The sequence below is a fragment of the Bison bison genome, unplaced genomic scaffold (genome assembly GCF_000754665.1).
Source record: "Bison bison bison isolate TAMUID 2011002044 unplaced genomic scaffold, Bison_UMD1.0 scf7180017864289, whole genome shotgun sequence".
NCBI lineage: Eukaryota > Metazoa > Chordata > Mammalia > Artiodactyla > Bovidae > Bison > Bison bison.
The window spans coordinates 2,623,953-2,638,269 of record NW_011494861.1 but is presented as its reverse complement, the minus strand read 5'-3'; the positions used below and the strand labels follow the sequence as shown (position 1 = coordinate 2,638,269).

The 14,317-nt window shown below is 45.4% G+C and overlaps 2 protein-coding genes across 3 annotated transcripts in view; both read right to left on the bottom strand.

The window, feature by feature from the left end:
• The window catches only part of EXOSC10 (exosome component 10), a 23,589-nt gene extending 18,466 nt beyond the window's left edge, over positions 1 to 5,123 (bottom strand). For both annotated transcript variants that reach the window (XR_826099.1, XM_010849897.1), the window contains exons 1-5: positions 4,972 to 5,123; positions 2,886 to 3,022; positions 1,844 to 1,967; positions 481 to 585; positions 22 to 187 (exon numbers count right to left, since the gene is read on the bottom strand). Coding sequence is in view for 1 of the 2 variants with exons in the window: in XM_010849897.1 (XP_010848199.1) it covers positions 22 to 187; positions 481 to 585; positions 1,844 to 1,967; positions 2,886 to 3,022; positions 4,972 to 5,082 (643 nt within the window). In the remaining variant the exon portion in view is untranslated. The remainder of the gene's footprint in view (positions 1 to 21; positions 188 to 480; positions 586 to 1,843; positions 1,968 to 2,885; positions 3,023 to 4,971) is intronic.
• Positions 5,124 to 11,725: 6,602 nt separating this feature from the next.
• MTOR (mechanistic target of rapamycin (serine/threonine kinase)) overlaps positions 11,726 to 14,317 on the bottom strand; it is a 124,124-nt gene continuing 121,532 nt past the window's right edge. Inside the window, exons 57-58 of the mRNA XM_010849896.1 lie at positions 13,367 to 13,472; positions 11,726 to 12,675 (exon numbers count right to left, since the gene is read on the bottom strand). Coding sequence (XP_010848198.1) covers positions 12,660 to 12,675; positions 13,367 to 13,472 — 122 coding nt within the window. The 3' untranslated portion in view covers positions 11,726 to 12,659. The remainder of the gene's footprint in view (positions 12,676 to 13,366; positions 13,473 to 14,317) is intronic.

Genomic DNA, 14,317 nt, shown 5'->3' with positions numbered 1-14,317 from the left:
GGCAGAGTTGGTACCACTTACCCTGAGGGAGGGGTTTCTGAGCATTGGGCTTAATGAAGATTCTGGGAAGAAATGGTGTGTTAGAGTTGTCGATCTTCTCTCGGAACTTAAGCTGAGGTCGGATGATGTTTTTTGCATGAAGCAGCCGGAAAGTTTCAGATTTTGTTTTTTTGCTATATTCTCCTGCCTATGATCAACAAATAACAAATACTTTATAACACAGCAACTTGAAAACTTAGAAAACTAAATTCCGTTTTACGCCAACGGCCACCCATTTAAGAATGTATGTGTGACCCTGGGGTGGGGTGGTGGCTGCAAAGTCGACTAGAGGGTGGAATTAGGTTGTGTCTGTTTATGAGAACAAGTTAGGCAGTGGCGAGTTCTGTGTTCAATAAATTAGAACAGAAATGCAAATGAGAAAGGGCAAAGACCCTAAGGTTGATATCAGATACTCCAGTGCCTCTGAAAAGCAGCCCTCACCTTCCGGTTCCAGCTGGATACTATGGTTTGGGGGACCTGTAACCCTGCAGGGAGGACAGGTTGTTGATTCTTATTCACGCCTGATGCTTCGTCCAGTAAAATGCCCTAAGAGTGCAAGAGGTATTAGTTTAGTATCTTCCTTTAAGGGTTAACAGAGTTAATTACCTAAAATTTTACGAAACATAGCCAGAGAATTACATCCAAGAGTACACATTTTTAAGAGCGAATAACTGTAGGAGACGTGATTTTAAAGTCAACCCAAGTAATTAAAGCATTACTTGCTCAAAGGTAGGGCAGTGATCAGGCACTCCCAGCCCTTGACTGACTCTCTTCACAGTTCTGAATTGGGCTGAAAATTCAAAAGTGACTTAACAGGATGATGTGGCCTACCATCCTAGCCTGCATTAAACATTGAGGAATGGTAATCAGAGTGAGAATGACAGCTGTCCTCATCTACCCGTATTTTGTACAGCAGCACCAGATGTGGGGTCTCAGTTTGGGCACTACCAACAGTGGTGCACCTAGCTGACAAATGGTAGGACTTGAAATCAGAAAATTTGAGCAAACCACTGAAAGACCTGTGGGCATCTAGACCATGGAAGAGATGACTTCATGGGACAGGACAGCATGATTTAAACATCCACAGGACTGTCATATGGCTGAGCATTAGCTATGTTTTGGACAAGCTGTGCATTTCTGTAAGGAATATTCTGCCACAGAATTAGGCAGAAGACGGTTGGCTCGCTATCTCAATGAGCCACGTGTCCCTCTAATCACGGAACTCAGGGTAGTTAGAAGACCGAACGTGTGTGTGCTCAGTCGTGTCCAACTCTTTGCAACCCCATGGACTGTAGCCCAACAGGCTCCTCTGTCCGTGGGATTTCCCAGGCAAGAATACTGGAGTGGGTTGCTATTTCCTCCTCCAGGGGATGTTCCCGACCCAGGGAGTGAACACAAGTCTCTTGTTTGTGTCTCCTGCATTGGCATGCAGATTCTTTACCACTAGCGCCACCTGGGAAACCTAGTAAAAACGGATTAAATGTTGGTTGTGCCCTGTATCCAGAGGCCTCTTCTCCTGCAACAAAATGGAACTGGCAAATCTGCAGGGTAGATTTCTGATAAAGGCACTTTAAAAACAGGCATCCCCAGGGGAAGTAATATTCTGAAGTGATGTATCTGAAGACAACTGTGTTATTTTTGGGGAAAAGAAGCCAATCATCAGAGGAGGGAATATTGTTATGGGCAAGAAATGCTAAACTTCCTTTCTTTTCATTTCCTGAAGTGCCTGGGTTTTCTTTCATTATTTAATAATACAAAGGCTCTTCATTTGTTAGTTACCTTAAGAGTGAGGTGAAATACTCACCACTCTTTCCAGAATAACATCATTGGTGTCGACCAGCAAATCAAACTTGTCCTCCAGCTCGGTCACTTTACTCCGGTCCTTAATGTTGCTTCGGCACCCGTGGTACTGCATCACCCTACTCATGCTGGGAAGGACAGGAAAACCCAAATCAGTCTGTATACTTTTGTTTGCTTGTTTACTCATCTGGCAGAAAGCTCCCAAGGCTTAGCTCAGATTATTCCCAACACTTTCTATAACAAAATATTTATTTATTTGGCTGTGCTGAGTCTTAGTTGCAGCATGTGTACTCTTAGTTATGGCATGTGGGATCTGGTTCCCTGATTAGGGATCGAACCTGGGCCACCTGCAGTGGGAGGGCAGAGTCTTAGCCACTGGACCTCCAGGGAAGTCCTCCCTAATACTTTTAGATCAAACTAACAAAACCTGCACCCTTATAGCAAAAAACATTGCTAGTTGTATGGCACTGGGCAATTCACTAAATCTCACAAAGACTTATTTTCTTCATTCGTTATTTGAAGGGGTGGAAGAAATTACCCCAAGGCTTTGTTTACATTCTAAAAAGATATATAACACTATGTAAATGATGTACTCTGCATTCACTGTTTTAACATGAAATCTAAAACAGATTCTCCAATTCTGTCATGCAACAGTTCAACAAAACCAGCGTCTGTGTAATGTCTGTCCTAATACACTTATTAGAAAGCCATTATTAAAAAATAAAATAGATTAAAAACAAAATAGAAAGCTAAAACTTGTGACTCCACAGGTTGTGTGAGAGAATCTTGGCTCTAGGTTTTCAAGTCCCATGTTAATTTAAAAAGATTCACTGTCTATAGCTGCAATAGTCAACATATATATTTTTAAAGTTAAACTCAAAATTTACCAAGTAACATTCCCTAATCAAAATCCATTGTCATTTTTACATTTTATAGCTCCAAAGCACAGAAAATTATGGTAAGAAAAAAATACAAATCTCAGGAAAAATCATCTACTTCTTCATAGTCATTTCTTTCAACATGAGAAAAGAATATATAGCACTTACCACTGAAGCAACCTGTCTCCCTGTGTTTCACAAAATGCCTGGAAGCCAGGAAAACTTCGGTAAAAATCATATTCATCACCAAACTGTGGTAGGCCCCCAGACGCCTTGGTGACTGCCACCACTGCCCCAAGAGCGAACTGTCAAAACCAGAAAAACAAGCGTGTTTTAGACACGGGTCACCATTCATCCAGCAGCTCATTTTCTTTTCCAAGATCTACTATATATAAGGAACTGTCCTAGATGATTGTTGGGGATTTTTTTCCCGGGACTTGGAAGTGACGAACCTGAAAGAAGGACACTCGGACAGTCTCTTGCAAGGACTGACATGTTTATTTCTGTAGTCAAGCCTTTTTATAGAAGTAGGAACAAAGAGCTTAGAGTATACAGCCAGCAGAGCACGTACGGGGTTAACACCTAATCAGTAAAAATATTTCAAGGACAGCGCGCTCTAAGTGACCCATGTGTTTATCTCATAACCCATTTTTTCAAGCAACATCCTTAATATTTATTATTAAATCTTGGCGCCGGACATAACCAAAGGCAGGAGATGTTTTTCTGTCCGAGCACATCAAGCCGGGGTACTTCTGGCCCTTCGCCATTTTTCCAAGGACTTCTTCCAACCAGCTATTTTGTACTGGGCTTCCCAACAATGATGAAGATACCCAATCTCCATGCATCATTTAGTGCCGATTTTACCCCAACCCTTATGATACACGAATGAACGTGAAAACGAGTTTTGGAGCTTACATTCTTGGGAGAATGGGTATAGAAATAACAAATACATATATAATTAGGCTAAGATTCAAAACAGCCTGGTACTGTGACCTTAGGCAAGTTATTTTATTTATTTGAACCTTAGTTTCTGAATTTGATAAACAAGTGTAAGGGAGTTCCCTGGTGGTCCAATGGTTGATACTCTGTGCTTCCACTGATAGGGGCATGGGTTCAATCCCTGGTTGGGGAACTAAGATCCCACAAGCTGCATGGCTCAGCTAAATAATAATAATAATCATCATAATAGATACAGACAATATAAGAATATTCTGGATCTTTCATATGACTGATTTAGAATGGTTACCATCCACAACTGGACTTGTGTTTATGGCTCAGTTACTGTCAAGGATGTCTCTATTTCAATTTCTGTGTGGTAATGGGAAAAAACCTGAAGTGGCACTCATGGGTAAATGATGGTTGGTCACATGAAAGCCAAATGACATCACTGTAAGCTGTGTTATAAATGTTTTCCAAGAAAAAAAGAGAGAAAATGGGAACTTGAATCATGGTGGCATTCCTGGTAGCACAGAGCCACCCAATCAGGACCATGGCTAGTGACCCAGGAATTAATCAGAACCAAATAAATGAATTTGTGGTAATGATAAATTAGACAAAATGCAAGTGGAGTTTTAGGGAATTTGTAGTGCTAACTTACAAGCTATTTTAGCTGCATGGTCTTGTAAGAGCTATGCATGAGATGTTTAATTCCAGATTTGTTTGTTCATATTTAAGCACCATTAAACAAATAATCCAAATGAACTCTATGGAAGGAGGCACTGATCAATGTTCTATGGCACCTGCAGGAGGGACACTCGGTGGCAGCTCTACATTAAACCCAGGGTTTAGGATTATGTAGGGCTGGACCTCAGGAGAGGGAAGAAGGGCCATCCCCGCCGCGGGAGGGGAGGACAGCAAGTGTGGGCAGCTTGAAGCAGCCGAGCCTCTCCGGAGAGTTGTTTGAATGGCTCAGGCCTGGGCGGGGTCGGGGTCGCGAGGACTGGGGGCTTCAGGGTGACCAGGAATCCCTTCCTATGACGTGGCGACAGCTCTCCATGCTCGGGACTGCAAGGGTTCAAACGGGAGATCCAGGACCCTGGGGTGTGGGGAGTCCCCCAGTGTCAGCGAGCGAAGCCCCATCCCCGGAGGGTGAAGAGGCAGATTGTGCCGGGAGAGGGCACAAGCCCCTTTAACCCTCTCCCGGGGCTCGGCTGCATCGTGCACGCGGCCGGGTGGGCGGCCGCCCAGAGGGTCCGGGCCTGCTTCCGGTCAGCCGCAGGCGGCTCCCGATGCCCTCGAGGCGTCACGAACTCACCTTCACGAAGCTGTCTGCGTCCGGGAAGCCCGGCAGCACCATTTCCCCGTCAGACTTGGCCGCGGTCGTGGCTGACTGGGCCTTGGACTCTCGGGGACTGGGAGGCGCCATTTTTCCGGCTGGCGCGGCTCTTCTCGCGAGAGTGCCTCGGCCAGCGCGACGTGCGCGCACTGCGCATGTGCGGAGGCAGTTCTTGCTGGGGGCGAGCTGGGGAGTTTGAGTTGGGGCGGAATCAGCCTGAGAACCTGGCTCCAGCCGACCCCCACTCCGCCGCTACCTAGGGAGGCTGACATTTTCTTTAACCTCGTAGGTGAGACGCAGAGGACCCAGTAATTCTCAGATTTAAAGCCAGCTCTTCTTAGGCTCTGGTTTCCTGTCCCCCTGACCCATTTGATTTGACTCCTGCAATTCTCCCTGTCTGATGTCTTCCCTCGTTGCTGGTTCTTCCGTAACAGACTACAAGTATGCTGGCATCTCTCCCAAATGAAAGGCAAGACAGAGAACGCCACTCCACCCCACACCTTCCAGCCACCGCAACATTTCTCTTGCACTTCATAGGTAAGCTACTGGAAAAGGCGTCTGTTACCTCCAGCGCTCTGGAACTTCTCCAGTTAGAGGTTTCTCCTGAAAACACGACCGCTGGAAACACAACCTAAGGCACTTCAGTGTGAACTCAAACGTTTGTGAAATGAATATCTGCAAGAGTTCTTGTTAGGAGGGAGGCAGTATTAGGCAGCTCAGGAGTGGATTTGGGATGCCTCTAGGGTGTATCCTCTCTCCTGAGATCAGGGACGACACACCCGTAATACAGTTTGTTTGGCTTAGTAGGTGTTCAATAAATGTCAGCTGTTACTTTTTTTTTTTTTGCGAGGCCTTGCAGGATTTTAGTTCCCTGGCCATGGATCGAACCTGGACCCTGGCAGTGAAAGCACTGAGTCCTAACTACTGGGCTGCTAGAGAATTCCCTCCTTAGCTGTTATCTTAGTCAGAATATCTTATTAACAGGATGCTTTTTTCAGTCTCCCCATCCCCTCCCCAGCCATTTGTGTACCTCAGGTACACAGGTACCATGGCAGAACAAAAGCTAGCCTATTTCTTTAAAAAAAAAACCAATATATTTTGGTTTGTTTTATTTTTGGCTGTCCTGGGTCTTCACTGCTGCACACAAACTTCCTCTAGTTGCTGCGAGTGGGGGCTACTCCCTAGTTACAGTTCATGGGCTTCTCATTGTGGTGGCTTCTCTTGTTGCTGAGCATGGGCTCTAGAGTGCATGGACTCAGTTGCCCTGTGGCATGGGGGATCTTAGTTCTCTGACTAGGGATTGAACCAGCGTCCTCTTCATTGGGAGGCGTATGGTTCAACCTAGGCTGTGCTGAGGTGCTTTACATGGATTTGCACCCCTCAAAACAACCTGATGGGGTAGACTCACATTTTCAGTGGAGGAAGCAAACACAGAAAATAAGGAGCTTTTCTGAAGTCACACTGGTAGGATGAGACAGAGTTGAGATTTGAAACTAGTTAATTTGTTACCTAGTGGGCACAATAAAGGACAGAAACAGCAGAGACCTAGTAGATGCTGAAGAGATCAAGAAGAGATGGAAAGAATACACTGAAAAACTGTACAAAAAAGATCTTAATGAACTGGATTACTACGATCATGTGGTCAGTCACCCAGAGCGAACATTCTGGAGAGTGAAGTCAGGTGGGCCTTAGGAAGCCCTGCTGTTAATAAAGCTAGTAGATGTGATGGAATTCCAGTAGAGCTATTCAGATCCCTAAAGAATGATGCTGTCAAAGTTTTGCATTCATTATGCCAGCAAATCTGGAAGACCCAGCAGTTGCCATAGGACTGGAAAAGGTCAAACCTCATCTCAATTCCCAAGAAGGGTAGTACTAAAGAATGTGCTAATCATCAGACAATTGCACTCATCTCCTGTGCTAGTAAGATCATGCTTAAAATCTTGCATGTTAGGCTTTAGCATTATGTGAACCAAGAATTTCTGGATGTCCAAGCTGGGTTTAGAAAAGGAAGAGGAACCAGATATCAAATTGCCAACATTCGCTGGATCATAGAGAAAGCTAGGGAATTCCAGAAAAACATCTACCTCTGTTTCATCAGGGGCACTTTCCTTCTAATGTCTATGTTAGAAGATTTCTCTGTCCCTTTTTATACTTAAGTAAAACTCTGCTACACAAAAGTTCTTGAGTGATCAAGGCTGGTCCCTGGTCCCGAAGCTAAATCTTCAGAGATCACAAATCCAATACTGTTCACCGTAAGCTATCATCTTACGGGCTTGCCCAGGATCTTCAGGATAAGGTAAGAACCCTCAGAGCTCTAGCCTCTCTGCTTTCTCAGTACACACGTTTTCTCATTTACTAACTCTACAGTGTGCTTGTATGAATGAATGACACGCCCTGCACAAAGCAAGTGATGAGCCCTGCTCTGCGGTTTCATGGTGCCTCATAATGACTGAAGGCAGCCCCCAAAAGGGGAGCATTGTAGGGGGTTTATGCTGACCTGCCAGTGTCAAGAGACACCCAGCGTCCTTGCAAGGGAGGCGGCCAGAAATGGGCAAAGCATGTGGACCAAACTTTCTTTTCTGGGTCAGCTTTTCCTGTTCTCTTTGGCTGTTTCATAACTGAGTGGGGAATTAGAACTACTAACCTAATCTGTTGGATCGCAGACTTTCAAGGGACTTGTGATCCATGCTGTTACTATGTGCTTTTACCTAGACCCCCTGTGTGGAAGCGCCTAGCCTTGCTAGGAGCTGAAAGTTGCAAGAGCATGTTTGGGAATGAGGTGGAACTCTAGCTCCAGGAACGTCTCTCAGGCTAGAGGTCACTCTCTTGGCTGCCTGCCTCAGGGTCGAGAGTCCTAAAGTGAGTCTGTCATGGCTGTGCCTCCGATCTATGTGGATAGAAGCACTGCTGGTGACCATGAGGTTTTTGAGGACACAGATTGGGAATTGCAGGATCTGGTCAGATTGGAAATGCATTGGGCTTCTTTTGGTAGTACAGGGCTTCCCTTGTGGCTTAGCTGGTAAAGAATCTGCCTGCAATGCCGGAGACCTGGATTCGCTCCCTGCATTGGGAAGATCCCCCAGAGAAGGGAAAAGCTACCCACTCCAGTATTCTGGCCTGGGGAATTCCATTGACTGTTTAGTCCATGGAGTCACAAAGAATCGGACATGACTGAGCGACTTTCACTTCTGTTTCATCAACTATGCTAAAGCCTTTGACTGTGTGGATCATAAAAAACTGTGGAAAGCTCTTAAAGAGATGGAAATACCAGACCATCTTACCTGTCTCCTGGAAAGCTGTGTGCAGGTCAAGAAGCAAGTTTAGAACCCTGTATGGAACAACTGATTGGTTCAAGATTGAGAAAGGAGTATAACAGGGCTGTCTGCTCTCACCCTGTTTTTTTAACCTATAAGCTGAGCACATCATGAGACATGTTGGGCTGAGTTACAAGCTGGAATCAAGATAGGTGGGAGAAACATCAACAACCTCAGATATGCAGATGATACCACTTTAATGGCAGAAAGTGAAGAGGAACTAAAGAGCCTCTTGATGAGGGTGAAGGAGGAGTGTGAAAGAGCAGACTTAAAACTAAACATTAAAAAAACTAAGATCATGTCATCTGGCCCCATTACTTCATGGCAAATAGAGGGAGAGAAGGTGGAAGTACTGACGGATTTCCTCTTCTTGGGCTCTAAAATCACTGCAGATGGTGACTATAGCCATGAAATCAGAAGACGATTGCTCTGGCAGGAAAGCTATGACAAACCTAGACAGTGTGTTGAAAAGCAGAGACATTACTCTGACGACAAAGGTTCCTATAGTCAAGGCTATGGTCTTCCCAATGGTCACATACAGTTGTGAAAGCTGGACTGTAAAGGACGCAGAACACCAAAGAATTGATGCCTTTGAACTGTGGTGCTGGAGAAGACTCCTGAAAGTCTCTTGGACAGCAAGGAGATCAAACCAGTCAATCTTAAGGGAAATCAACCCTGAATACTTGTTGGAAGGACTGATGCTGAAGTTGAAGCTCCAGTATTTTGGTCATCTGATACAAAGAGCTGAGTCATTGGAAAAAACCCTGATGCTGGGAAAGATTGAGGGCAGAAGAAGAGGGCATCAGAGGATAAGATGGCTGGATGGCATCACTGATACAATGGACATGAACTTGGGTAAATGGTGAGGGACAGGGAGACCTGGTGTACTGCAGTCCATGGGGTCGTAAAGATTCGGACACAACTTGGTGACTGAACAACAACAATTTGATACCACAGCCTTAACTCTCACTGCTTTAGTTGTCTCTAAGGTATTTAAGGCCCTCCCCTCACACTGGTTACTTGAAACCATCCTGGATTAATAGGGGGATTAGGCTGTCTTTAAAAACTTCTACAGAATTCCCTGCAGTCTAGTGGTTAGGACTCTGAACTTAAACCGTCAAGGGCTCAGGTTCAATCCCTGGTCAGGGAACTCTGACCCCACAAGCTATGTGGTAAAGCATAATATTAGTAGTAATAATAATATAAAAGCCTCTATTAGCACCTCACCTTCCTCTGCTAAGTCATTTCAGCAGTCAGAAGGTTTTGCTTAGATATAACTTAAAACCCATTGGATTCACCAAACATCTTAATGCCAAGAACTTTCCATGTCCTAAGAAATATGTCTTTATCATAGTGGCCACCATTTTTCTGAGTCCATCCATTCTCATGTCATTTGTCTTACAGTGATGATGACATCACTATAGTCATTGATAGTTATTTCACGTAGAACTTGGTCATATTTTGGGGAGCAAAGTATATACTTTTGGCTGTGTCAGGTCTTAGTTGCAGCACATGGGCTCCTCGTTGCTGCACACAGGCTACTCCATAGTTACGGCATGCGGGCTTTGGCACGTGGCATCTTCGTTCCCCGACGGGGGATCAATCCCTCGTTCCCTGCATTGGAAGGCTGATTCCTAACCACTGGACCATCAGGGAAGTCCCACTACTGAGATTTAAGTCTATATTTGTTTTTAACAGAGGAGTTCTCCAATAAGTGTTTATGGAGCACCACAGTGCACCTGCTTTTCTGACGGATTTGGGGGATACAAAATCCCATAAAATATGGTTCCTGGCCTTATAATTCTCATCCAAGTGCAAGTGTTAGTCGCTCAGCCATATCTGACTGTTTGTGACCCCATGGACTGTAGCCTGCCAGGACCCTCTGTCCATGGGATTCTCCAGGCAAGAATACTGGAGTGGGTTGCCATTCCCTTTCTCCACGGGATCTTTCTGACCAAGGGATTGAACCTGGGTCTCCTGCATTGCAGGCAGATTCTTTACCATCTGAGCCACCAGGGAATAAGTTCTTTTTAAAAAATTCTTATTGAAGTGTAGTTGATTTACAATGTTAATTTTTGCTGTACAGCAAAATGGCTCAGTTATTCTTTTTCAGATTCTTTCCATTATGGTTTATCACAGGACATTGAATACAGTTCCCTGTGCCACAGTAGGGCCTTGTTGTTTATCCATTTTATATGTAATAGTTTGCATCTGCCGGTCCCAAACTCCCAATCCCAATCCTTCCCTCCACCTCTCCCCCTATCCCCTGGCAAACACAAGTCTGTTCTCTATAGCTGTCTGTTTCATTTCTGTAGATATGTTCATTTGTGTTGTATTTTCATTTTATTTTTTGGTTGCATGGTGCGGCATGCAAGATCTTAGTTCAACCAGGGATTGAACCCTTGCCCCCGTCAGTAGAAGCACAGAGTCTCAACCACTGGGCCACCAGAAAAGTCTCTAATTGTGTTGTATTTTAGATTCCACATATAGGTGATACCATATGGTATTTGTCTTTGTCTTTCTGACTTACTTCATTTAGCATGATAATCTCTAGATCCATTTTACAAGTTCTTTCAATCACTTTTATGAGTCAGTAGTTCTCACTGGGTAGCTGTGGTCCACAGGAACTTAGAAAAAGAAATCTAGCTCAACAACTGAAAACAGTATTTTTTTGGAAGAACTCGTTAGGCATGCTCTTTAGAGGAATCTACCTAGTGCTTGCTGGCTCTGTTTAAGTTCTCTCTTCATTATTGCAACAGTTTTTTTTACTGGGTTTTGCAAACTTTTAATTTTCTTTCCACCTGTTTGATACTAGTTGCTTTAAAAAAAACCCTACTGAGATTCTACTTGTTTTAAAACTTCACATGGTTCCTTCCCTGCCATCCACAGCATCAGGTTCAGACTCCTTGCCGCTGGATTGTGAGGCAGCCGGTCTGGCCTGGATCTACTTTCTAGCCTCCTTTTAGTTCCTTTATTTCCCAGTGACCACTGAGCCGGGCATGCTGAACCGTGAGGTCCGTGTGTGAAACTGCTGTTTTGATGTATAAAGAGCGTCCTAATACTTGCAGTCTCACATGGTTCGGGTTCACACGTGCCCTTCCTGCACGGTCTTGTGCTTTCACACCTCTTTTCTGATGAGGACATCCTGACTTGCTTCATTTGACAGACTCCCACTCCCATTTAAGACCCCCGGCCAGTGTCCCCTTTCTGTGAGGCTCCCAGTGGAACCAGTGCCCCTTCCCCAAGGCTCTTGTGGCTCTCTCTTCTCACCAGGTGGCCGGGTGGCTTCTAAGAGATGTGGCTCTGTCTTGTCTGGCCTGGGAACACGCCGAGGACTGTCCTGCAGTCCCAGTACTCAGTGAATGTTGAAGGAATAACTGTTTCATGAACTAATATACAGGAATAAAAAGCCACTCATATTCATGTTTTTAAAATTCTGATGTCTTTTATTGGCACAAAAATTATTCAGATACAACATGGTGTCTAGACATGGCTACACTTTATACTTTGTGCATTTAAGATTTTTTTTGCTCCTACTTCCCAACATGTTCTAGACCTTCCCTCTCTCTGTCAGCACCTCCATGACAGCATTTCTGTATTCCAAGGCCTTGCTCCAAACGGAGGGCATTCAGACCTCACTGAAGACATCCCAGAACCAGGCCGGGAAGGCCAGTGTGGGCCTCCTACTGCACTGTGATCTCTGTGCGCCTGCCTAGCCGAGGCTGCCTGGCGACCTGAACAGATTCTCCTCTGAGTGGCTCGGGTCTTGGCTTGAAGTGTATATGTCGCAGTGCGGCGGGTGAGGCAGAAGACTGACCTTTCCCACCCATTTTGGCCCATCTTGCGAGGGTTGTTGCTGCGTCCACGGACCAGTGAGGTAATGAGATGGGCGAAGGCGATGAAGTCAGCTTCTCCGCGTCTTTACAATCCAGAGTCCTAATCCGTGTCCTCCATGACCTGAGGCTTTGTGACTGTGCTGAGTTTGCTGTGTCCATGTTGAGAGGAACGACTAGGCCATTCTCCTGTCAGCAAACACTTCTGAGTTCTTTTGTGAGTTAAGTCAAAACCCGTATTTCTAAAGTTAAAGATCTTCTGTTCCCCAAAATCAAGGGCTTGATTTCCGTAGTATTACTGTGTTTACTGTCCTGGGAACCAAATCAAGCCTTGTGTTTCCGACAATATATTCTTTAACAGCAGCTAGAAAGTTGGTTCAAACCAACTTATAATATACAGTAGTTCTTTTCATTTACATTTCAGAGCTGAACTTTCTGACCATGGTTTCAGTTTAGTGGAAGCAGATACCAAAGTACAAAAGCCTCAAGAGAAGTGCTGTGGGCACGTCTGTGCCTCCAGTTACCAGAAAGGACACCTAATGAGACAAGGAGAAAAGGAATATTTTAATAATCTGCGCTTCTTCAAAGCTTTATGCAGATATACTGAGAATGGAAAGAGCAAGGTCTGCCCACCCCCGGGACCCTCCCTGAGATCTCCCACAGCTAATTGTGCAGGACAGGCGTTATCGTTTCCAGCCCAGGCCAGACGCCTGCTGTGGTCCCGCAAGGACGCCTTTCTGTCACCCTCTCTCTCTAGTTTCTACCTTCAAGCATGCCTCAGGCGATTAATCAAAGCAGACCCCAGAGTGGTCCTTGAGGTTACAAACGTGGATGATAAATCTGTCTTTTCATCTCCTCTCTGTCACCCCTCTGGCTTCTTCTCCTTTGCCTTTCCTATATCTCTGAATTGACAGCAAAACCCCCAAAAGAACACCCCCACTCCTCAAATAAGGGGGCCTCATCTATTCGTCTAAGTCAATTTAACATGTCATTTTAATTCACTTTGGTGTTTGCCTTCCAAATACACATCCATATGTCTCCATTTTCCCATTTTTGGAACAATGAGCATACCCAGTCAGTATAAACTTTAGAAGAGATTTGAGACACAGTTTCCCTATATGGATACCCAATTTCCCTGTATGGATAAGCCCCCATATCTTTTTCTGTGACTCTGGCTTTGAGGCACAGGGTAGGGGCCTAATTGCTTATTTGAACAGAGGTGCTCACCAGCCAATGTAGCACTGGCAGAGGTTTTCATGGGATGTCGCTTGTTTGATGAGCAGCTCGACTTGTGTTGGGACATCCAGGGTTTCGTCATGAGAGAAGTCCCGACCTAGGACACGAGGAGCAAAAACGTCCAGTGTGCACCAGGTACCATACCAGCCAGCTCCACAGTCCCCAGCCAGGCTCAACTGTCCACACAGCCTGAATCAGTTCCCCCTTGTACGTGAATATAAATGCTATATAATACTTGCATTTTTAAATTCACCTCCACATGACCCATAAACACCTAATATATACTAATAAACACACTCATATATACTCAGCTCTTGGTTTACAGAAGGTAAAGTCCTACAGTGGGCAGACTGCAGGAGTAGCAAAGATCTGGCCAGTGGGCTTCTATTCCATAATCACCCCTGAGTCGGGCAAGTGGCCAAGAAGCCTCTTTCAATCCTACCAGCCTCTCCTTCCAGCCCCTTTGTCCTGCAGGGCTGCCTGCTTTCATCACACACTCATAGTCTCCCGCCTTACATGGGCGCTCAGCACTGCCTGGCCAGCTCCTCTGGCTATACGCCCTTCCATCTCCACCACAAAGTTCTCTCCTCTCCTTGAGCATCCAAACCTCCTCTGGCTCCTTACCCTCAGCAGGTGCCCTCATCTCCTCCTCTAGAGCCAACTGACTCACTAAGGGCAGAGTTCAGAGCCCTGATATGTTGGGCAATGTTCGAGGTGCCAGCTTTGTTCAACACGAGCTCCCCCTTCTTCCTTTCCATCACCCCGGAGAGTGGGCCCTCCTCCCATTTAAGGCCAAGTTCACTTGCACTGTGATCCACCGCCTCCTCTTTGTCAGGAGCCTTACAATACCGACCATCCTGCCTCTCACTCACGTCTGCACTGCCCCCCCGCCCGCCCATGTGCTCACTTTCTGTAAACACATTCCTCCTCCTGTTGAAGGAA